Here is a 24,228-nt window from a genome sequence, read left to right on the forward strand (position 1 = left end):
CACAGTTAACGAGAAGGAATTTTTTGAGAGGCAAAATGTACTCACTTATGGTGGCCATGAGTTTCTTTCACGGACTTCTCAATCATCTTTCAGGGATATGCGTGTGACAATCTTTAGCTTAAAATCGAAGCTCAGAATGATCAGCATGGTGGAAAGATGCATGGGAAGAGAGATATTATGTTATAGTATGATAGAAAAACAAAATTCTCTTACGATGAAAATTATACAAAAATTCCAGGAATGTAAGACAAATTTGTCACACGCCATCTAGTTATAACATGGTGCATCTATTCAAAGAAGCCCACTAAAATTATGCTATTTGACAAGCAAGATCAAAACCTGTCTTTATAAGATGTTCCATAGACAATAAGGTAAGGTACAGTTCGAACAACAGTGTCGATTGGTATTGCAAAGTTAACACCAGATGATGCTCCTGTCCCTGCAATTCAATAAAAACCAAAAAGCATTCATAACTTTTTAACATAAGTAGTTTAGCTTCTAGCATCTTCCTTACATTTGATTTCATCATTGAAAAAAGGGAAATATAAATCTTTCCATAGTTAGTAGTACTCCCCCCCCCCCCAAAAAAAAAGGAGAAGAAGAAGAAAGAAGCATTCGCTCACCTTTGCGAGTAAAAGTTGCTGTATTAACTCCAATGACATGGCCATGTGAATCAATTAATGGCCCACCTGAATTACCTGAAAAGATTCCATCCGGATCAAAATGATGTTTTCGTGCGTTGGTTTAAAATTGTTTATAGGGCTCATGGTTAAATTGGGCATTTATTATTTAATTATTCATGTGATGATTAGGTCTACAAGTTATTCTGAAAATGATTTAGATGATTTAGTAAGACTACAATGTATAACATCCTAATTATGATTGCTAGTAAGTTATGAGTTTTAAGTTCATAGTTAGTGAGAAAAATTGGACATTTTATCTGCCTAATACAGAATCCTAATTATGATTGCTAGTAATTTATCAGTTTTAAGTTCATAGTTAGTGAGAAAAATTGGACATTTTATCTGCCTAATACAGAATCGCGATGTTAGTAACTCGTGTATTTTAAGTTTGTGGTCAGTGATAAAATCATACGATTTATAGGCAAAGACTAAAACATATTCATTATGATGATAGGCGTTGATCATATAAGGGTGACATTTAATAAATATGCTGATATATTTAGAATATATTGAATAGGACTATCATGAGTTTGCTCCTATTAAATTGTTATCGACTGAACAGGAGTATCATTAGTTTAGTCTGAGATATCTTTCCATTAAAATATGAAAAGAGAAATATTTGAATCCCATTTGATTTAGTATAAGAAGGAAAGAAACTATTGCTATTTTATCAAAGTTAAAGACTCAAAGAATAAATCTTACAATTAGGATATGCTCCAAGGAGTAAAAAGACTAGAATGATCATTCCATTGTGTGTTGTGTCCATTACATGCTGGGTATAGATGAAAGAGTTTTGCTATATACAAGCACAGTCGCGTACTAATCTGTGTACCAATACTGATTCATTCATACTTAAAATTTAAATTAACACTGTTTTCAATAAAATCTATTTTTTGACCAATCACATCACATTGGTGCACAGATTAGTGCACAATTGTGCTCGCAACTATATTTTTCCTAGATGAAAACAATCAAATATAAATGTTCATGTGCTGATGTGGAGTGCAAACAATATCGATCTGCACAGACATCTTTTTGTTCTTCTTTCAATCTCAAGATGAATGATTGTGATATTGGAAAAAGGTAGTCTCTTTCAAAGATTGAAAGAAGGTTGTAAGAAGACAAGGCTCTGTTACAGCAATGGAGCAGGGGAAAGGGAGATCAAGTGCCAAGTGCCACTAGGTAATGGCTCACCATTTTCATGGTAGCTAATTCTAGTGGTCTGATTTTACAATCCCTCATTAATGACAAAAAGCAACTGCTGCATTTAAAAAAAGGAGTATGCTTTTTGAAAGTCAACAAATTCTACATGATGAGCTTAAAAGTAGGGGTGTCAATATGTTACACGACCCATTAATCGAACACGACATGATGATAGCGGGTTAGAGTTTAGTCTTAACGGATTCAGGTCAAAACGAGTTGACCCGTTAAGACACGATTGCTTAACGGGTCAACCCGTTATGACACATTAAGAAAGTTAAAATTACAATTATACCCTTAAACCTAAAATAAAATTGTTAAAATTTTAATTTCAAAATTTTTATTGTTTGGATTGTAATTTTGGACTTGTAGTTAATTTTATAATTTTTATAGATATTGTAATTTTAACATTTATATAAAATTATGATAAATTTAATCAGGTTAAACGGATTAATTTCGGGCCTATTAATCTATTTACATAAATAGTTTGAAATGGATCGTATTATGTCATGTTAACCTATTTCGTAATATTTACTAATGGGTCAAAACGAGTTGACACGACACGACCTCTTATGTTAATGAGTTGTATTAGGGTTTGAGATTTTAACACGATAAGCTTAATGGGTCTAGGGTTGACCTATATAGTATAATATACATGCTTTGAAACGATACAAACACGACCCGTTAATACGATTTGACACCTCTACTTAAAAGTCGTTGCACAAGTTGATATGATCTACTTAATAAAAAGAAAAGGAGATGTCTATCAAGACGTTTATAAAAAGACTTTTAACATATTTGAAAGGAAAGTGTAATTTACCTGCGTTGATATCAGCATCTGTTTGAATAGCTCCTCGAATAGCACTTCCATTTGGTGAAGGTATCTCCCTTCCTAACCCACTGACTACCTGCAAGTAACCGGTAGAGATGCTGGGTTTTTTTAACTACCAATAACTTACTCGGTAGAAATATGTAAGCTAAATACACTAGATGACCTACATTAAAATGGGAAAATACACTTTCAATCCCAACTAAAAAGTGTTTTGCACTTTCACCCTAAACAACTAAAATGGACACATTACACCATCAAACTAAGCCAATTATCAAATAGAACCTTCTTTAACAATTAGGATTGTGCCATGTCACCTTTTTTCACCATGTTAATGGCAAGACCTAGACAGAGGGAGCTATTTGACAAAAAGTTATAGTTAGAGGATGCAATTTGTCAATTTTGATAGCTTGAGGTATAAAGTGTAAATTGTATTCATCCATAAACTACAAATTATGTCTTGATAATTATGTGAGAGAAAGCAAGTTCAAAGCTAAACTATTTCTTGAAATTAGATGAGATGAATAAAATAAAACATTCTCCATTGACCATTCAAAGTACTCGAAAATATTATTGCATGGATGAATAAGTAATTGAAATAGATAATGACCCAAGTTGTAATATTACATGGTTCGCTACTACCTACTTGTTCTCAAAATAATTTTTGACTGATATTAAATGCATACAAGTCATATCACAGAAATTTACCCCAGTTGTCAGCGTGTTCTCATATCCATAAGGATTTCCAATGGCAAAGCAGCTCTGACCCACAAGTAAATTTTGTGAGGTGCCAAGAACAACAGGCTTTAATTCATAACCTTCAGCATCAACCTGCATATGATATTAGTTTAGGCATCACAAAACAACTGCTTTATTGCAAAGAGCAGAATGTTTTATTAATTATATATGGAGACGACTTTACTTAAGATACCAATGCATATATATTATTTAGTCACTGAGAAAGTGACTAATCCATGGTGAAGGTCAAAGTTGAATGGCAATCTGTCTTATCTTCCACCAATACTTAAAAAGAATAACATTAATCCCAGCAAAGTTAGGTTACTCATCCTATAGGAGCAATCTTGTTGACTCCAAGAAACTAGGGCAGACGATGGCATCAATTGCTGATTGCTGTGATATTAATCTAATACTTTTGTTGGGGTGCCAGTTCAACAAACTGAACTAAATAATAATGATTCTACGTAATGTGATGTTTTACAGTTCAAGAGTTGTCTGTCTGGCTGCAGCTAGGTGGTCTTTATTTAGACACTTTTGTAATATTCTACCCAAAAGGTCTTCAAGTTGATGATTGAAACTACATAAGCTTCCATACAGTTTAGTATGCTAGCCAAGCTTGGATTTAAATTTAACAAGCTCCAATGCGGGTTAGGTCTCTTCTTGTTTTTCTCAAGAATGATAAAAAAGAAGCCTGTAATTGGGCCAGCCAGGAGTCGAATCCAAGTAGCTTGGGGATCTTCAAAACACTGATAAGACTTATAGAACATGCACCATGTAGCTGGAGTTTGGCTTTAAAGGTGACCATGTATTCATTATCAGTTAACAAGTCAATCTTCATAGCTTGTCTTCAAAATAAAGTTCCGCTTGGCTCTTGCATCTCATGATAATCCCCAATGAGACTCTTAACCGCCCAATTTCAACCCAAGCTTAAGAAGCTTGGTTCATTTCACAACCATACTCCTCATGTTATCTCACACAGATGAATTAGCAAAACACTAGACTTATTTGTGCTATTTGTTTGACGGGTCATTTACCTCTGCTGTAGTCAATTTCATCATAATCATGCTGAACCTCCCACAATCAAATCCTATGGCACGTGGGGAATTTTTCCTAGGGGAAAGAGGGGGGGGGGGGGGGGGGGGGGGGGGGGGGATCACATCGCAAAATCGCATAAAGCAATTTATATCTTCTTTTACCAATTACATGGGCCCAGCATGGTTGTCACAAAAAACAGGGATTAGGTTAAGTTGATGTCATCTAGCTTTAATTAATTTTTGTATCAAGTAAAAAATATGTTCATGCATTCAAATGTTCACAATAAAACATAATCTGGTTATGCAGTGAACACTAATGAGGATGAGGATACATAATCTGGTTACCACTCCACTCTTATCTCAGAAGAAAAATGTGATCATCCATATGGGTAAACTTATCAGAAGCTTATTGACGCTCCTAAAAAACATAGGCAGTTCTATTTATAACAAAATAAAAAAACAAAAGCAATGAATTAATTATTTATTTATAATGACACTATCTAAGTCTTTCATAACACTATATGGCTCAAGCCTTATTCTGAATGAGGTACGTTATGTAATATACGATAAATTGATTCCAGCTTTTTCGCATTGAGAAAGTAATTTTCCACTTTGATGATGAGGCGCTCAAAATAATAGCAAAGAAAATACCCTATAGTTTGACTGAATACCTTAAGGATAGCCAGATCATATGCTGGATCAACACCAACAATCTTGCCTTCCTTGTAAAAACCATTGCCTTTTGTATCTACTAGATAAACCTGTCAAAAATGCACCAAGAAAACATTACCAGTCAGAGAAAGGGGGTATTACCCTAGAGCAAGAATAACAACTTTATTTGGCACACCTGCAACATTTTGGGAAAAGAAAGAACCAAAAAGGGAAATTAATAAGAACTAGAAGAAAAGGAACTAAAACCTTACAACGATGTGAACCACTCCCATCTGTAGCCAATTTAGCTACAACATGGTAGTTTGTAACCTGTCATACACAAAAAGGAAAACTGAATCTTCATGATAACACTGGAGGGAAACCCCATTAGTTGTAAGGAAAATAATTAATTGTGCTGATGAGTATGCATATTCCTAACTTATATCTACAATTCAAACTGACAGCTTACCCCATCTTGTAATTTTTTTACAACAAGAATAAATTCAGGTGCATGGGTTACTAACAGCAGAAACTATGAGATTAAGATTTCATAAATTTATTATTTCCTATAATTATATTAAATTTTACTTCAGGAATAAAAAAGTATATCAAAATTTCAAGTCTTTCAGGGAAGTTATATATTCAACTCAACCTAGGTGCTGGATGATGTTTTCTTTTGCACAAATAATCCAGTATGTAAGATTTCTCTAGGGAATCCAGATATCAGCTCAGAAAAGAATGAATGCATGACTACTGAACTTGGCAGATAAAGAAAACAAAGAAGAAATTGCATATAACACTACAAGACGGATTCAGATAACACTACAAGGGAATGCTTACAATGTGACCGAACTTATCCCAGATGAAGCCTGAACCTGTCCCTTCAACTTTTGCATTTTCATCCTCAATAAGATTGACGTCAGCAGTAGAGGTCTTGGGGATTTTATCAATTTCAAGGTCTTTAATGAAGACAACGGAAGGGGAAGCTTCCTGCAATAATTCAAAAATACCTATGCCAGTTAAAGTAACATATGCACGGCAAAGATGGAATTTGCATATGTAGAATAACAAGACAACCACCCCACCCTCCCTGGGAAAAAAATACCCCAAAAATCATCAAGATAGCATAAGAAAATTAATCAACATTCGGTTTTTCTTGAAGCAATTTTTAAGACAGTAATTTCTCTAGGACAACCATTATTATCAATGGAGATGCTTCTCCAGGTGCTGCTATACGTTATTGGCTGCTAATTCTAATAAAAATTAAGGCCCCTTTTCTGGAAATGCTTGTGCCATTATTTAAGAAGGCAATTAAGCAGCAGATTACATAAGCGATGCAGCATATGGGCAACAAAAATAATGAAAAAACTCCCTAACCCAGATGCGAATTAGTCATGAATGTTGATAACAACTGCGAAGAGAAAAAGAATTTACACAAAACTGTTCCGATCACTGGCTTTAGAAACCAAATGGGGAAAAATAAATTTCACAGAAATACAAAATAAATATTCAGCTTGAGAGCACCACAAAAACAACTGCAGAGAGAAGAAAAAGTGTGACCCGGAGAGTAAGAGACCTGGAAAAGTTGCACTGCTCGGTCTTCTTCTTGCTGAAGCTCATCCAGCTGTTGCTGTTGGGCAAGCGCAAGGTGAAACGAAGGTGGTGATGAGGAACTAAGAGGGTTAGAATTGAGCAAGGAAGCCACTAAAACACTTGTACCAAAAACTACAGTCCTCCGCCTTGTCAGGTACTGTCTCTTCTTATCTGAAGAATTTGAGGAAGAGGCATTAGTAGTTGTGTGAATTGGAGAAGAGTTCACTGGCCGCAGAGAACCCAACACCATCACCATGTTACTTCCGTTCTTACACGAGTCTCCAACGGCCCAACTAATAACTGTTTCTTTTTTCCTCTTTGTTTTCTATGATAGGGTAGCCTGTCCGGCCACATGGTTCCGAACATAAAGCTTTTGGTCGTCTTAATTCGATTCCATTAACAACAAAATCTAGTTGATTTGAATGCTAATTTAGTCATAAGTGAATTTTATAAAACTTAAATTTATAAATTAAGGTAATTAGATGTACAACATCAGATTATAAATTTATAAATTCAAGCCTAATGCACACTAAAAAAGTTGTTATTATTACTATATATAATGTAATTTTCGAAAGAGACCAAATGAGCGGGTGATTAAAGAATTATAGTTGAGATCTACCTCATCGATGCGCTATGCATAAGGCATAATGCATGCAAAAAGAAAAATCATTATTATCATTATATATAATGTAATTTCTAAACAAAGTCAAGTGAGTAGGTGAAAGGATTTCAATGGATGTCTGCCTCACTAATACATTATGTATAACGCAAAATGTATATAAAAAGAAAATCCATTCTTATCCTCATCATTATCATCATTATATATAATGTAAGAACAAGACCAATTGACCTGATGAAAGGATCTCATTAGATGTTTAGCACTATACATAAGACATTAACTTTCATAGCCTTTACATGTTTAGCACTATACATAACACATTAACTTTCATAGTCTTTACAGATAATCTTGTATAAATGTGACGGCAAGAAAAGTTCCTACTTCCTCCTTTAAATAGCTAGAAATTAGCAGGGGCCGGTGGGGGGAAAATTTAGTTTCTTCCATTGATGAGAAGCAAGTCCCGAAAATGGGTATGTGTGAGAGTTTTCATGGACATTTACTCGAACGAGTCTCTTTGATTTTGCTGTAATTGTGAAAAGCGACTTTATATGCCTGCAATTTTGCATAAGGGGCAGTGGGGTTGGTTTAAAACTTTAGACAAATTAGAGCAACCACGTTTCCCTCATTAGACGTAACTTGATTTTGCAGCAGCTACTACTGTATAAATACTAGTTCTTCTACTTAAAAATTGGTGTGCACATCATCTTTTAATTAATTGATATGACAAGACTTGAGTCGTCGTAAGTAGTCGATCATTCAGAAAATAGCCGCCAACGGAGGCTCTGTCCCCCAACTCCCCCCAAGAAAACACCTACCTTACTATGATTTTTCAGAACATGGGATAGTTACCACATGAACAGTTTTAATAGGAATATCGAAGCAATTTTTGTCACTAAACTTCCATTATATATATAGCTTAACTAATTAATAGGATTTGCAACCTAACAATGAAAGATATGAGCATGTAAGTTCGTTTATTGTTAAAAAAAATAAATAAAATTACGAGCATGCATGATAGAATAAAAAATATTTATTTATTTTTATTTTTTATTTTTTATTTTTTATTTTTTTAAGAATAGAATGATGCCTCAATTTTATTGATAGTTCTCACTTATGGCGGAGGAAAACTGTAGTTAATAAATAAAAACTATTTATGTTTTAACCTTTTTTTTTTTTAAATAACTGTAATGGGTCTATAGTAAACTGTGCATCTACACATGATCGAATTGTAAGAATTAGCTGTTGAAGTCTTATGTAGTGGATAAGTTGCAACTAATTAACATACATACATATATACATCTTAAGTTAAAAATCTGTTTTTTAAAAATTTTAAAAAAATTCTATCAATGTTTATTCCGACAAAAATTTTATGTGTAGTCAGTTTTGCATACTCTTTGCACACTCCACTAATATGATTGGCTGTATTACTTTTTTTTAATATAAAATAACTATTTTGACCAATCATATCAGTGGAGTGTACAAGAAATACGAAAAAATGACTCTAGATAACAAAAATTGTATCATAACGAACTTGCAAAATGAATCTGTTTATCATAAAAAGATTCATTGTTCCTAACCCTGCTTCACCTTAATTGTTATTTGAACAAGTAAAAATTATGTCTTGGTCCAAATGGGTATAGAATTTCTCTACTCTCTACCTCTCAGAGATAGATAGAGAGGTAGGAATTTATTGAACGAACCGCACTCCTTCGTATACGTCAGGAGTCCATTGATGAGAAGGGGCTAGGGAAAGCTTGAACCCAATTCCAACAATGATGAATATAAGCGCAATTGAAATTCCTAGAGAGTTATATATTTGTGTATTGATAAGGGAAAAGGAATAATTGAAAGAAGGAAAATCTATTAGTTATTCATGAAGTTTTATTTATTCAATGACCAGAATTAAACGAAGATATATAGCTCGAAGGCGTATAATAAAAATTCATTTATTTGCATCAAGTTTTTGAAATCAACATAAGTTCAAGATAAGGTAAAAAGTCTCTATCTTGTATATTTGCATTATCATGCAATCTCATTCACAATATGCTGAGGAATTCAATTACAAAGAGAGTATAAATCCTTTTTTTATACATATCTGTACACAAATATCTCATATATTGTACGTGTTGAGGTCTAATTTTTTTGATTGACAGTAGGTATTTGGGAATAAAGCCCCTGGAGCGAGTGCATAAGCTCTCAGCAAGTAATTTTTCGTAAATACGAATTGTATAGCACCACTACGCCATTTCTAAGAAGGCCTGGTACTTTAACTCGTCAATCACTTCTGATTTGTTCCTTAATGGTCACTCTTTCTGTCTCCCTTCCTTTTCGTTTGATATATATATATATATATATTAAATGTTACAACCACATATGGTTATCAAAATTTTGTACCATCTTGTCAAACATATTAAACCTAAAGCTGATGAGTATAACATGATGGCTAGGCAAAGTGAAATGAAACTGATTTTACAATCCCTCATTAATAACAAAAAGCAACTGCTGCATTTAAAAAAACGAGTATGCTTTTTGTTTTCTATATGATGGGCTTAAAAGTCATTGCATAAGCTGATATGATCTACTTAATAAAAAGAAAAGGAGACGTCTATCAAGACGTTTATAAAAAGACTTTTAACATATTTGAAGGAAAGTGTAATTTACCTGCGTTGATATCAGCATCTGTTTGAATAGCTCCTCGAATGGCACTTCCATTTGGTGAAGGAATCTCCCTTCCTAAACCACTGACTACCTGCACGACTTAAAGTAACCGGTACATGGATGCTGGATTTTTTACTACCAATAACCTACTGGGTTGAAATATGTAAGCTAAATACACTAGAGAACCTACATTAAAAGGGGAAAACACACTTTCGACCCCAACTAATAAGTGTTTTGCACTTTGCACCCTAAACAGCTAAAATTGACACATTACACCATCAAACTACAGCCAATTATCATATAGAACCTTCGTTAACAATTAGGATTGTGCCATGTCACATTTTTTCACCATCTTAATGGCCAGACCTAGACAGAGGGAGCTATTTGACAAAAAGTTGTAGTTAGAGGATGCAATTTGTCAATTTTGATAGTTTGAGGTATAAAGTGTAAATTGTATTCATCCATAAACTACAAAGTAATTATGTGAGAGAAAACAAGTTCAAAACTTAACTATTTCTTGAAATTCGATGAGATGAATAAAATAAAACATACTCCATTGACCATTCAGAGTACTCGAAAATACTATTGCATGGATGAATAAGTAATAGATGATGACCCAAGTTGTAATGTTACATGGTTCGCTACTACCTACTTGTTCACAAAATAATTTTGACTGATATCAAATGCATAAAAGTCATATCACAGAAATTTGCCCCAGTTGTCAGCGTGTTCTCATATCCATAAGGATTTCCAATGGCAAAGCAGCTCCGACCCACAAGTAAAGTTTGTGAGGTGCCAAGAACAACAGGCTTTAATTCATAACCTTCAGCATCAACCTGCATATGATTTTAGTTTAGGCATCACAAAACAATTGCTTTATTGCAAAGAGCAGCATGTTTTATTAATTATATATGGAGATGACATTACTTAAGATACCAACGCATATATATTATTTAGTCACTGTGAAAGTGACTAATCCATGGTGAAGGTCAAAGTTGAATGGCAATCTGTCTTATCTTCCACCAATAATTTAAAAGAATAACATTAATCCCAGCAAAGCTAGGTTACTCATCCTTTAGGAGCAATCTTGTTGACTCCAAGAAACGAGGGCAGACAATGGCATCAATTGCTGATTGCTGTGATATTAATCTAATACTTGTGTTGGGGTGCCAGTTCAATAAACTGAACTAAATAATAATGATTCTATGCAATGTGATGTTTTACAGGTCAAGAGTTGACTGTCTGGCTGCAGCTAGGTGGTCTTTATTTAGACACTTTTGTAATATTCAACCCAAAAGGTCTTTAAGTTGATGATTGAAACTACATAAGCTTCCATACAGTTTAGTATGCTAGCCAAGCTTGGATTTAAATTTAACAAGCTCCAATGCTGGTTAGGTCTCTTCTTGTTTTTCTCAAGAATGATAAAAAAGAAGCCTCTAATTGGGCCAGCCATGAGTCGAATCCAAGTAGCTTGGGGATCTTTAAAACACTGATAAGACTTCTAGAACATGCACCATGTAGCTGGAGCTTGGTTTTAAAGGTGACCATGTATTCATTATCAGTTAACAAGTCAATCTTCATAGCTTGTCTTCAAAATAAAGTTCCGCTTGGCTCTTGCATCTCATGATAATCCCCAATGAGACTCCTAACAGCCCAATTTTAACCCAAGCTTAAGAAGCTTGGTTCATTTCACAACCATACTCCCCATGTTATGTCACACAGATTAATTAGCAAAACACTAGACTTACTTGTGCTATTTGTTTGACAGGTCATTTACCTCTGCTGTAGTCAATTTCATCATAATCATGCTGAACCTCCCACAATCAAATCCTTTGGCATGTGGGGAATTTTTCTTGGGGGGAAGGGGGGGATCACATCGTAAAATCACATAAAGCAATTTAAATCTTCTTCACCAATTACATGGGGCCAGCATGGTTGTCACAAAAAACAGCGGGATTAGGATAAGTTTATGTCATCTAACTTTAATTAATTTTTGTATCAAGTAAAAAATCTGTTCATGCATTCAAATGTTCAAAATAAAACATAATCTGGTTATGCAGTGAACACTAATTAGGATAGATGGTATATGCATTTCAAAATGCCATGCCCAAATATAGCAGTAACTTCATCTTTCCAGCTAAATGATCATGACACTTGTTTATAAGCCTTTCGAATCTTTATTGCAGCATGATACATTCAATTACTTTAATCAAAAAATAGATAAATTTAAGCTTTAGTTCTTATAATCCACTTTTGAGCTATTAAGACTACCTCTTTACGTTACATTCCACAGAGGCAGACGGTAACGAATACAACCATTATGAAAGCTTCCATTGGATGGTGAACCCACTCTATATTCTTTTTCAGGATAGTATGTGCAAACTGAGAAGGATTATGAAACATTTTCCTTAGACAGTCAAGTGAGCAACCGTTTTGTTATCAGGTCCCTTTATTCTAACCTAAAAGTTCACTGCTTGCACCATGCTCCTAGCCATTACCTCACTTATCATATTTCTCAGTACCCACATCCGACACCCATTTTTATGATAAGTACCCACAGCCCATCTGGAATTTGTTTGGAAGAAACCGGCCACACATCTCACATCCTTGGCATTTAAAGCTTGCGATGTATAACCATACAATCCTTGGGAAGCCTATCAAGGTTCACATAGATAATTTTTATAACAATGATTGTTTTTGTGATTAAAATGTAGGACAAGAATTTACCACTCCACTCTTATCTCCGAAGAAAAATGTGATCATCCATATGGGTAAACTTATCAGAAGCATATTGACGCCCCTAAAAAACATAGGCAGTTCTATTTATAACAAAATAAAAAAACAAAAGCAATGCATTAATTATTTATTTATAATGTCACTATCTAAGTCTTTCATAACAGTGTATGGCTCAAGCCTTATTCTGAATGAGGTACGTTATGTAATATTCCATAAATTGATTTCAGCTTTTTCACAGTGAGAAAGTATTTTTCCACATTAATGATGAGGAGCTCAAAATAATAGCAAAGAAAACACCCTATAGTTTGACTGAATACCTTAAGGATAGCCAGATCATATGCTGGATCAACACCAACAATCTTGCCCTCCCTGTAAAAACCATTGCCCTTTGCATCTGCTAGATAAACCTGTCAAAAACGCACCAAGAAAACATTACCACTCAGAGAAAGGGGGTATTACACTAGATCAAGAATAACAACTTTTTTTGGTATACCTGCAACCATTTTTGGGAAAAGAAAAGAACCAAAAAGGAAAATTAATAAGAACTAGAAGAAAAGGAACTAAAACCTTACAATGATGTGAACCACTCCCATCTGTAGCCAATTTAGCTACAACATGGTAGTTTGTAACCTGTTGTTAAATGGAGGGGTGCCCACGTGGGGCAGACCCCCTCCTCTCTTGAGTATAATGCATGGCTTTAAGCCATGTGTTACTTGCTTATAACGCATGGCCCGTTACTGCCATTTATTTGGCAGTTTAGGGCTGGCCTTTAAGGTCAGCCATGTGGGGTGGGCTATACATAGCCCTCCTCAATTGTTTTTTGGATTTATCTGAAATACACAAAAGCTCTCTCTCTTTTTGTTCTCTCTTGATAGGATATTTAGGCTGTGGTTTTGTTAAGTGATACTCTAGTTTTATACCACGCGGTACACTTCACCACTAGGAGGAAACGCTTGGGATTTGTCAATCAGGAGAAACTTATGGAGCAATTTTATAAGCTGAGCTTGAGGTACTTTTCCACTGTGCTTTTTAACACCTATCATACACAAAAAGGAAAACTGAATCTTCTGGATAACACCGGAGGGAAACCCCATAGTTGTAAGGAAAATAATTAATTGTGCTGATGAGTTTGCATATTCCTAACTTATATCTACAATTCAAACTTACAGCATACCCCATCTTGTAATTTTCTCACAACAAGCATAAATTCAGGTATACATGTAACTAACAGCAGAAACTATGAGAGTAAGATTTCAGAAAGTTATTATTTTCTATAACTATATTAAATTTTCCTTCAGGAATAAAAAAGTATATCAAAATTTCATCTCTTTTAGGGAAGTTAAATGTTCAACTCAACCTATAGAGATATCACAGCAAGCCAGCTTAGCTCAATGCTCCAGCTCAATAACAGCCACCTCAGATGTGCTCCAGCTCAACAAAGATGGTTCTAGATTGTTTCGTATTGTAATTCTGTTTTCTGCAGATTTTACAAGTTAGTTGGGGATTATTATTCTTTTATTCCTTTATGCTTACTATATATAGATAGTATAGTACACTGTACAGAATAAAAAGGAAAATGAATGCAAGCATTGTACCTGGCTGCAACAAACTTCTCTGCGTTTTATTTTCTGCATTTTCTGCTTCCTCTGCTTTCCTGCAAATGGCCAAGTTTATCAAAACCAACATGGTATCAAGAGCCAACTAATATACCATCGTCTTTTTTCCTCTTGCTTATTATTATTATTTTTTTCCTTTCTTCTGTTTTCTGACCTTCAATGGCTGCTGAAGAACCCCCTAAAACACCTCCCATCAACCGCAATCCAAAGGATCCTTCTAGTCCTTATTTTCTTCACCACAATGATGGTCCAGCAACACTATTCACCAACCATCCCCTTACTGGTGAAAACTACCACTCATGGGCACGCACTATACGTCGCTCATTGAGAATTAAAAAGAAATTGGGTTTCATTGATGGTACTCTTCTTGAACTCCCTCCCACAGATGCCTTGTTTGAACCATGGCTTGAATGCAATGATATGGTTATAACTTGGCTACAAAATGCGATGTCCCTTGAAATAAAAAACAGTGTTGTTTATGTTAACACTGCCCATGATTTGTGGACTGAACTTGAGTAACGTTTTGCCCAAAACAATGGGCCACACATCTATAAATTAAAACAATCGATTCACAACCTTACTCAAGGTGATGATTCTGTTAGCCTTTATTTTTCCAAACTGAAAGGTTTGTTTGATGAACTTCTTAATTTTGAGTTCATCCCTTCATGCTCATGTGGTGCCATGACACCTGTTCTTGAGAATCAACAACGAGATTGGATGATGAAATTTCTCATGGGCCTCAATGACTCATTCTGCAACATCAAAGCTCAGCTCATTCTTCTCAAACCCATCCCATCTTTAAGTGAAGTTTATGCTCTTGTTCAACAAGAAGAGAAGCGCAAGCAGATCTCCAACCCTCCCCCTCTTCATGACACATTGGCCTTAGCTACCAAAGCTCAACATTCTACCAACCGATACAACCCCAAGCCTTTCTCTTCCCCACATCAAGACAAGCTGTTTTGTACTTTCTGTAAAGTCTAAGGTCGTTCTCTAGAAAGGTGCTTTAAGGCCAACCCAAACCTTGAGAAACCCATATGTACACATTGTAATCTCTTTGGTCACACTGCAGAGAGATGCTACAAATTGCATGGCTACCCTTCTGGCCATAAGCTTGCCACTCGATCCAAGAGTTCTGATCCTTCTATCAACCAAATTAGTCTTTCTCACCAAGAACAGATCAATGAGAATTCTCAAGCAGGTCTTACTAAGGAGCAATATCAGCATATAATTGCTTTACTCAAGTCACAAGCTACACAGCCAGCAGCAAATCAGGTTCAATCCATCGATCCATCCACAGTCTGCCCTTCTTCTTCAACCATGTTTGGTATAGCCTCTTGCTTCTCGGTTTCACATACCACTTCTTCACATTATATTCATTGGATAATAGATACCGGTGCAACAGATCACATGATCTGCTGCACCTCATTCTATACTTTTCCTCCCAAAATAGTTGATTTTCAAGTCACTTTTCCAAATGGAAATCATACAAATGTTACTCACAAGGGCACTGTTAAACTTAATTCTGTCATTACTCTCGCAAATGTTCTGTGTATTCCATCCTTTAAATTCAATCTTCTTTCAGCAAAAAAATTAACTCAAGACATCCATTCTTGCTTTGTTTTCTTTGCTAATGAATGTTATGTGCAGGACCTTTCTTCTTGGAGCACGATTGGGAAGGGTGAGGTTGTCAATGGACTTTACCACCTTCGGTTGACAGGAGTTTCTCCCACTGCCTTATCTTCTTTTTTATCCAATTTACCTTTCAATACACAATCTGTTTCTGCCTCTGTTACTTCTCAGCAGGATATTCACAGTCTATGGCATTGTAGAATGGGGCATTTGTCAGACTCATGCCGCTCTTTATTACAAAAGGATTTACCCTATTTAACTTCTCTAAATTCCAATGTACTATGCTCTACATGTCATTAATCTAAACATCATAGGCTGCCTTTTTCTCTTAGCAACAACCGTGCCTCAAACCATTTGACCTCATCCATTGTGACATTTGGGGACCTTGTTCCCAAATGGCATATGATGGATCAAAATATTTTTTAACCGTCGTTGATGACTTTACCAGATCCACTTGAGTTTTTTTAATGAAGAACAAATCCCAAACTCGACCCCTACTTCAATCCTTTTGTAACTTAATTGAAACTCAATTCAATACAAATCTTAAAGCTCTTCTGATAATGGAAATGAGTTTTCAATGACTGATTTTTTCATGAAAAAAGGAATTATTCACCAAAAGACTTGTGTCGAAAGCCCCCAAAAAAATGGGGTTGTAGAACGAAAGCATCAATATATTTTAAATGTTGCTCGAGCCTTAAAATTTCAATCTGGTGTTCCTTTATCTTTTTGGAATGATTGTATTTTAACGGCTACTTATCTCATTAATAGAACCCCCTCCCCCAATTTGCAAAATAATAGCCCATACCAATTGCTTTTTCAAAGAAAAACCATCCCACCATCATTTGAGAATCTTCGGATGTCTTTGTTATGCATCCACTTTAAAACAAAACAGACATAAATTTGACTCTCGGGCAAGAAAATGCATTATGCTTGGATATCCATTTGGCATCAAAGGTTTCAAGTTATTTGATTTATCCAACCAGTCCATTTTTTATTCTAGAGATGTCATTTTTTATGAAACCATTTTTCCCTATAAAACTGCACTTTCACATCCCTCCAGCTCAGCATTCCCCTCCACATCTCAGATTCCAACACTCACTACCAATGCCATCAACCAGTCTTTACAATACCTTTCATCACAGCATCATCTCAACCCTACAGCAGAACCAGTTCTACCACAACCTTCCTCATCTATTGACTCTACAACAGAACCACCTCCATCACACTTCCTCTCATCTCCCACAGAAAATTTCACACCACAACCAGCTTCCCCTTCTCTTCCTTCCAACACTGCACCAGATCAATCTGACGCCATCACAGAAACAAATCTATCTCAACCAAATCTTCCTCCTTGTAGATCAACAAGGACAAAAAAATTACCTTCCTACCTCCAGGATTATTCCTGTCAACAGGTCCTTGCATCCACTACTTCCCTTTCAAGATCAAAGACTAAAGGTAATTCACTAAACACTCCTTTATATCCATTACATTCAGTTCTGTCTCATGCTAAATTGTCTCCCAAACATGTTTCTTTTGCCATTTCTATACTTCAACAAACCGAACCCTCTACTTATGCACAAGCTGTGAAAAGCCTAGAATGGCGTATTGCAATGGATAATGAAATTGCTGTCTTAGAATTGAGCAAGACTTGGGATGTCATTGATCTACCTATTGGCAAAAAGACCATTGGTTCAAAATGGGTCTACAAAATTAAATACAACTCAGATGGTAAGATTGAAAGGCACAAAGCACGTTTAATTGCCAAGGGTTACACTCAAGCGGAGGGTCTTGATTACCATGAGACATTTTCACCCGTAGCCAAACTTGTCACAATAAAAAACCGTCTTAGCCGTGGCTGCCATCAAAGGGTGGAAACTACATCAATTTGATGTTCATAATGCATTTTTACATGGAGAATTGGAAGAAGAAGTCTACATGAAAATACCTCCTGGATACTCATTTCAAGGAAAGAACAAAGTTTGCAAATTAAACAAAAGTTTATACGGCCTCAAGCAGGCCTCCCGGCAATGGTATGCCAAATTTTCTTCCTCTTTATTGCAGTTTGGGTTCACTCAATCAAGAGCTGACTACAGCCTATTTACCAAAGGCAGTGGTTCATCTTTCCTAGCATTGCTTGTGTATGTTGACGATATTGTTGTAGCTTCCAATGATTCTCATGGCATTTCAGCTCTCAAGACTTTTCTAGAGTCACAGTTCAAGATCAAAGATCTTGGAACACTGAAATACTTTCTCAGTTTGGAGTGGCTCACAACCCAGCTGGAATTCAACTATGCCAAAGGAAATACTGCCTAGATATACTTGATGATGCTGGCTTAGCTGCTTGCAAACCTAGCCTCATTCCAATGGACCCGAAACTCAAGCTTACTAAGGATGATGGCCAACTCCTACATGATCCTCCACAATTCAGAAGACTCATTGGGAGACTTCTCTACTTGACAATCGCACGACCTGATCTTTCTTTTTCTGTCAAACTACTTAGTCAATACATGAGTGCACCCCCACCCTCCCGGGAGAAAAAAAAAAAAAAAATACCCCAAAAATCATAAAGATAATATAAGAAAATTAATCAACATTCGGTTTTTCTTGAAGCAATTTTTAAGACAGTAATTTCTCTAGGACAACCATTATTATCAATGTAGATTCTTCTCCAGGTGCTGTTATACGTTATTGACTGCTAATTCTAACAAAAATTAAGGCCTCTTTTCTCGAGATGCTTGTGCCATTATTTAAGAAGGCAATTAAGCAGCAGATTACATAAGCAATGCAGCATATGGGCAACAAAAGTAATGAAAAAACTCCCTAACCCAGATGCGAATTATTCATGAATGTTGATCACAACCGCGAAGAGAAAAAGAATTTACACATAAAATTGCTCCGATCACTGGCTTTAGAAACCAAATGGGGAAAAAAAAATTTCACAGAAACACAAAACAAATAATCAGCTTGAGAGCACCGAAAAAACAACTGCAGAGAGAAGAAAAAATGTGACCCGGAGAGTAAGAGACCTGGAAAAGTTGCACTGCTCGGTCTTCTGCTTGCTGAAGCTCATCCAGCTGTTGCTGTTGGGCAAGCGCAAGGTGAAACGAAGGTGGTGATGAGGAACTAAGAGGGTTAAAATTGAGCAAGGAAGCCACTAAAACGCTTGACCAAAAACCATAGTCCTCCGCCTTGTCAGGTACTGGCTCTTCTTCTCTGAAGAATTTGAGGAAGAGGCATTAGTAGTTGTGTGAATTGGAGAAGAGTTCACTGGCCGCAGAGAACCCAACACCATCACCATGTTACTTCTGTTCTCGCACGAGTCTCCAACGGCCCAACTAACACCTGTTTCTTTTTTCCTCTATATTTTCTAGGCTAATGTAGGCTGCCCGGCCACATGGTTCCGAACATAAAGCTTTTGGTCGTCTTAATTCGATTCCATTAACAACAAAATCTAGTTGATTTGAATGCTAATTTAGTCATAAATGAATTTTATAAAATTTAAATCTATAACTTAAGGTGATTAGAGGTACAACATCAGGTTATAAATTTATAAATTCAAGCCTAATGCATGCTAAAAAAGTTATCATTATTACCATATATATAATGTAATTTTCGAACGAGACCAAATAAATGGGTGATTAAAAAATCTTAATTGAGATCTACCTTACTGATGCTCTATGCATAGGGCATAATGCATGTAAAAGAAAAAATCATTATTATTATCATTATTATATATAATGTAATTTTTAAATAAAGTCAAATGAGCAGGTGAAAGGATTTCAATAGATATCTGTCTTATTAATGTATTATGTATAATGCAAAATATATGTAAAAAGAAAATATATTCTTATCTTTATCATTATCTTATCATTACATATAATGTAAGAACAAGATCAATTGAACAGGTAAAAAGATTTTATTAGATATTTAGCACTATACATAACACATTAACTTTCATAGCCTTTATATGTATTTTGCATAACACATTGAGTACTTTCATAGTCTGTACAGATAATCTTGTATAGATGTGACAGCAAGAAAAGTTCCTACTTCCTCCTCTACCTAGCTAGAAATTAGTAGGGGCCGGTGTGAAAATTTAGTTTCTTCCATTGATGAGAAGCAAGACCCGAAAATGGGTATGTGTGACAGTTTTCATGGAAATTTAGTCGAACAAGTCTCTTTCATTTTGCTGTAATTGTGAAAAGCGACTTGATATGCCTGCAATTATGCATAAGGGGCGGTGGGGTTGGTTTAAAAGTTTCAATGTTGTAGACAAATTAGAGGAACCACGTTTCCCCTCATTTAGACGTAACTTGATTTTGCAGCAGCTATTACTGTTGTGCAAAGCACATCACCTTTTATTTAATTGATATGACAAAGACTTGAGTCGGGGTAAGCAGTAGATCATTTAGAAAAAGGCAAGCCACCATACCGGCCAGGGTTTATCGCTAGGCGGCACGCAAATTTTTTTTTTAATCTGTTTTTTAATATATTTAAATATTTTTAAAAAATAAAAAAAATACACTAATATATTTAAAATTATTTTTTTAATCACTAAATAATAAAAAATAAATAATTTAACCAACAGTCAACAAGTACGTTCAAATACAAGGGACATAGAAGGTTTTTCTTTTAGAAAATAGCCGCCAACGGAGGCTCTGTCCCCCAACTCCCCCCCAAGAAAACACCTATCTTACCATGATTTTTCAGAACATAGGATAGTTACAAAACTAAACTATGTACCATGTACAGTCCACATGAACAGTTTTGACAGGAATATCGGAGCAATTTTTGTCAGTAAACTTCTTTAGAACATCCACATTGATCTATATATATATATATATATATATGTATACAAAGTTATATTTGTATAAATGAGCTTAAATTCATCTGTTGAGTTTTACACTTTTTTAGTCCCACATGGGTGGGTGAGTAAATAAAAGGCAAATTCTTAAGTTATAAATAAGAGGCTTAGCTTCTTAGTTTAAGTGCACCAGTTGAAAGCTTATCTAGTAACTTTTGACTTTAGTTAAATTCTTCTATTAACCTTTTGTAAAAAGGGAAGAGGTGTAGAGTTAAAGATTTATTAGTGGGGTAGATTTGTGGGTGTGGTGAGGAGAAAAATTGTGTGATTGTAACAATTTTCACATAGTGAATTTTCTTCTCTGGGTCTGGTGGTTTTTCTCCTGTTTTGAAATTTCCACGTAAATTTCTTGTGTTGTTATTATTTCTCTATTTTTCTTGTTATTCTTGCAAAGGGTAGATCCTAGGGGGGGTGAATTTGGAGGTCCAAATTCTCAACATCATCTACATTGAATTATACATCTTTAAATATTTGCATAGCTATAAACAGTACATTTATATGTTTAAAGATCTACTATTCACTCTTTTAAACATATTTTATTCATTATTTTTCTCTCCTCCTACTCTCTTTCTATATATTTTACATTTATATATTTTACTTATTCACTTCCCAAAAAACATTTTACTCAAATATTTTATATATTTGAAAATCAAACTCTATTAAAAAAAGTAAAAAAATAATAAAATGATAATATTTTATTATTATTTTGTCTCAAATTTATATAAGTCAATGTAGAAGTTTTGCTTGTATGGTAAATTGAATTTTTCAAAAATATGATTTTACATATGCATATACATAAACAAATGTGAATGCTCATATATATATATATATATATATAGCTTAACTAATTAATACGATTTGCATCCTATGTGGTGGATAAGTTGCAACTAATTAAAATATATATATATATATATATATCTTTAAGTTAAAACTCTGTTTTTTAAAAATTAAAAAAAAAAATTCTATCAATATTTATTCTAGCAAAAATTTTATATCAGTTATTTTAACATATTTTTTATACAATCTATTAATATAATTAACTGTATTATTTTTTAATATAAAATAATTATTTTGACTAATCATATTAATATATAAAAAATATGTAAAAATAATTTTAATTAATAATATCACGATTTTAAAATCTAATTTTTTGTAAATACACTTTAGAGAATCCAAGAGAAAATTTGTCAAATCCGCTGATGTCAAAATTATAAATGGGAAGTACTCTTGAACTCAGAACGTAAATACGTAGTCCATTTCTAATAAGTGCTTCTGGTACTTAACTCGTCAATCACTTGTGATTTGTTCCTTAGTGGCGGTCGCGCTCTGTCTCTTCCTTTTCGTTTGATATATTTCAAAGTTAAAAGTACATATGGTTATCAAAATTTTGTACCCTTTTGTCAAACACATTAAACCTAAAGCTGAGTATAACATGATGGCTAGGAAAAGTGAAATGAAACTGAAAGTAAAATAAATATAGCTTATAATGGTAAATAACTAAATCAACAATAACGTGCAAGTACGTGTGTATATATATATAGTTTTCCTTGGACCTCCATATATATATATATATATTTCGGAAGTAATAAAAAAGGAAACCAAGGTGGTATTTTATTGCAGAAAGACAGCTCTAGCTAGCTTGCAACATGCAAAAGTCCAAGGCATTTACACTAACCAACATGGAAAGATAACAAAAACAAAGTAAAATACATGGGGAAAAGAAAAAAGGACGTACTACAGGACAGATCATCAAACTAGAACATAAATAAGAAAAACTAAAAAAAAAAAAAAAAAAAAAAAAAGGAAGCAAACTACTCATGTTTTTTTACAAGTCTCCACATGTTCCATGAAAAACTAGCTAGGGAAGACTTTTTTCCTATTGCTATTTTATATTTTACTGCAATTTCCTGATAGATTATAAGAAAACTGTTTAGTTACATGCGACTAGTACTTATATTTTTTTTTGTCAAAATGAGCATATTCTTGTCATAAATAGGACATAAATACTCATTTTTCTTGTATGTATGATTGAAGCCGAATCTGTCTATTAAAGCTTTTAATAAACTCTTCAACTCTTCTGTTCAGTTCCTCATCAGACATGGTTGAAAACTCACTATCTTCATCACTTGGTTCATCATGCTTTTGATCATCATTCTCTGACATGTTCTTGCTCTCGTCATGAATCAGTACGATAAGTTTGTCTTTTGCTGGCTTTGTTGCATAAATCTCATGATCAGCTTGTCGGGTAAGAACCTCCTTCTTTTCTTGCAAGTTTTCATGATTTCTAGGCTTTTTCGAATCATGAGTACTAATATTGGCCATGATAGATTTACTCTCTGGGTATAAATGTTGATCCCTTTGATCTTCAGCTAATATTTCTTTCTTTTCTTGCAAATCATCAACGTCCTCTTGCTTGGGATCGGTAGTACTTCCTTTAACAACATGATCTGGGTATCGTGAAACGAAGGATGAAACGTTATTTTTCACTTGGCTATGCATCACCATCATGTTGTAATCTTCATAAAGATCATGTTTCTCTCTGGACGAATTAGAGAAAGTACCATAGTCAGCAGCAATGATGAGGATGAGAGTGTTGGAAATGAAAAACCAGAACTTGGTGGTGTTGAAGACAGTAGAAGGAGATATATTGAAGGTATAAAAGACAGAAATATAAACAAAAATGGAGAGAAGAAAGGCAAAGAAGGAAATTCCCTTGGCTTTTTGAGGATACTCTTTGGAAGATAATTTGCAGATCATGGGAGTTGGTGGATATTTGGACATGTTTAAGGAATTAGAGATTGAGAGGCTAGGCTGATTAACGCGAGAACAGTTCCGGGGCTTAAGAGGTTTTTGCGATGTTTGGGTTCATTAAACTTGAAGTTAGGACGTAGATCATGTTCGGTTTATATAGGATTAATCAGGGTGGGCTAATAATTGAACAAATCCAAATAGTTATATATTATAGTGTCAAGTCGGCGGAACGTACAGTTTACATCTTTTAAATGATAATATTAAATTTATAAGATTTAAGTTTTAAAATTTAAATTTTTAAATTAAATTATATCTCTTAAATAATATATGATATAAAAATTTTAAAATAGTAATATTATATCTTTTTGAGCATTATTTAATATTTTCTTCAAATCTTATATAATGTTTAACGATTAAAATAAAATAAAATTTAATAATTTTTACGAAGTAGAGGTAGTTGAAACTTGAGAGAGATCGGAAGAAGTCAGAACATTGTGGTAGATGTTCAATCTGATCCCGAGTAAAGAGTGGTTGTGTTTTGACAGCTGCATAAGCCAAATTTGCTATACTAAGTCAAATAGGAAATGCCAACTCATCAAAATACGACGTGATGATCGGCACAATATA

The 24,228-nt window shown here is 34.5% G+C and overlaps 3 protein-coding genes across 3 annotated transcripts; all 3 read right to left on the minus strand.

The window, feature by feature from the left end:
* Positions 1-175: 175 nt before the first annotated feature.
* LOC122278056 (protease Do-like 5, chloroplastic) lies at positions 176-7,070 on the minus strand. The gene is made up of 8 exons (XM_043088128.1): positions 6,712-7,070; positions 5,976-6,125; positions 5,403-5,465; positions 5,156-5,245; positions 3,421-3,543; positions 2,704-2,791; positions 624-698; positions 176-439 (listed from the first exon to the last, which is right to left on the minus strand). Exons 1-8 carry the CDS (start codon positions 6,982-6,984, stop codon positions 333-335), a joined length of 969 nt encoding a protein of 322 aa, XP_042944062.1. The 5' UTR covers positions 6,985-7,070; the 3' UTR covers positions 176-332.
* A 1,568-nt stretch (positions 7,071-8,638) lies between these two features.
* LOC122278423 lies at positions 8,639-19,222 on the minus strand (the record flags this gene model as incomplete). The annotated part of the gene is made up of 8 exons (XM_043088612.1): positions 8,639-10,096; positions 10,719-10,841; positions 13,059-13,148; positions 13,309-13,371; positions 13,662-13,777; positions 14,337-14,395; positions 17,367-17,419; positions 18,935-19,222. Coding segments are annotated over 8 exons (924 nt in total), but the record flags the coding sequence as incomplete, so codon positions are not given.
* A 3,214-nt stretch (positions 19,223-22,436) lies between these two features.
* Positions 22,437-23,742, minus strand: LOC122279800. Its single transcript, XM_043090635.1, has one exon. The coding sequence runs from the start codon at positions 23,629-23,631 to the stop codon at positions 22,858-22,860; it is 774 nt and encodes a 257-aa protein (XP_042946569.1). The 5' UTR covers positions 23,632-23,742; the 3' UTR covers positions 22,437-22,857.
* Positions 23,743-24,228: the final 486 nt, after the last annotated feature.

Source organism: Carya illinoinensis, chromosome 10 (assembly GCF_018687715.1).
Source record: "Carya illinoinensis cultivar Pawnee chromosome 10, C.illinoinensisPawnee_v1, whole genome shotgun sequence".
NCBI classification, from domain to species: domain Eukaryota; kingdom Viridiplantae; phylum Streptophyta; class Magnoliopsida; order Fagales; family Juglandaceae; genus Carya; species Carya illinoinensis.

Coding starts and splice junctions, on each gene's coding strand:
- LOC122278056 (XM_043088128.1), bottom strand. CDS start 6,984: ATGGTGATGGTGTTGGGTTCTCTGCGGCCAGTGAACTCTTCTCCAATT. Junction 5,466..5,975: donor GGGATAAGTTCGGTCACATT/GTAAGCATTCCC, acceptor TGTGTATGACAG/GTTACAAACTACCATGTTGT. Junction 5,246..5,402: donor GTGGTTCACATCGTTGTAAG/GTTTTAGTTCCT, acceptor CATTTTTGACAG/GTTTATCTAGTAGATACAAA.
- LOC122279800 (XM_043090635.1), bottom strand. CDS start 23,631: ATGTCCAAATATCCACCAACTCCCATGATCTGCAAATTATCTTCCAAA.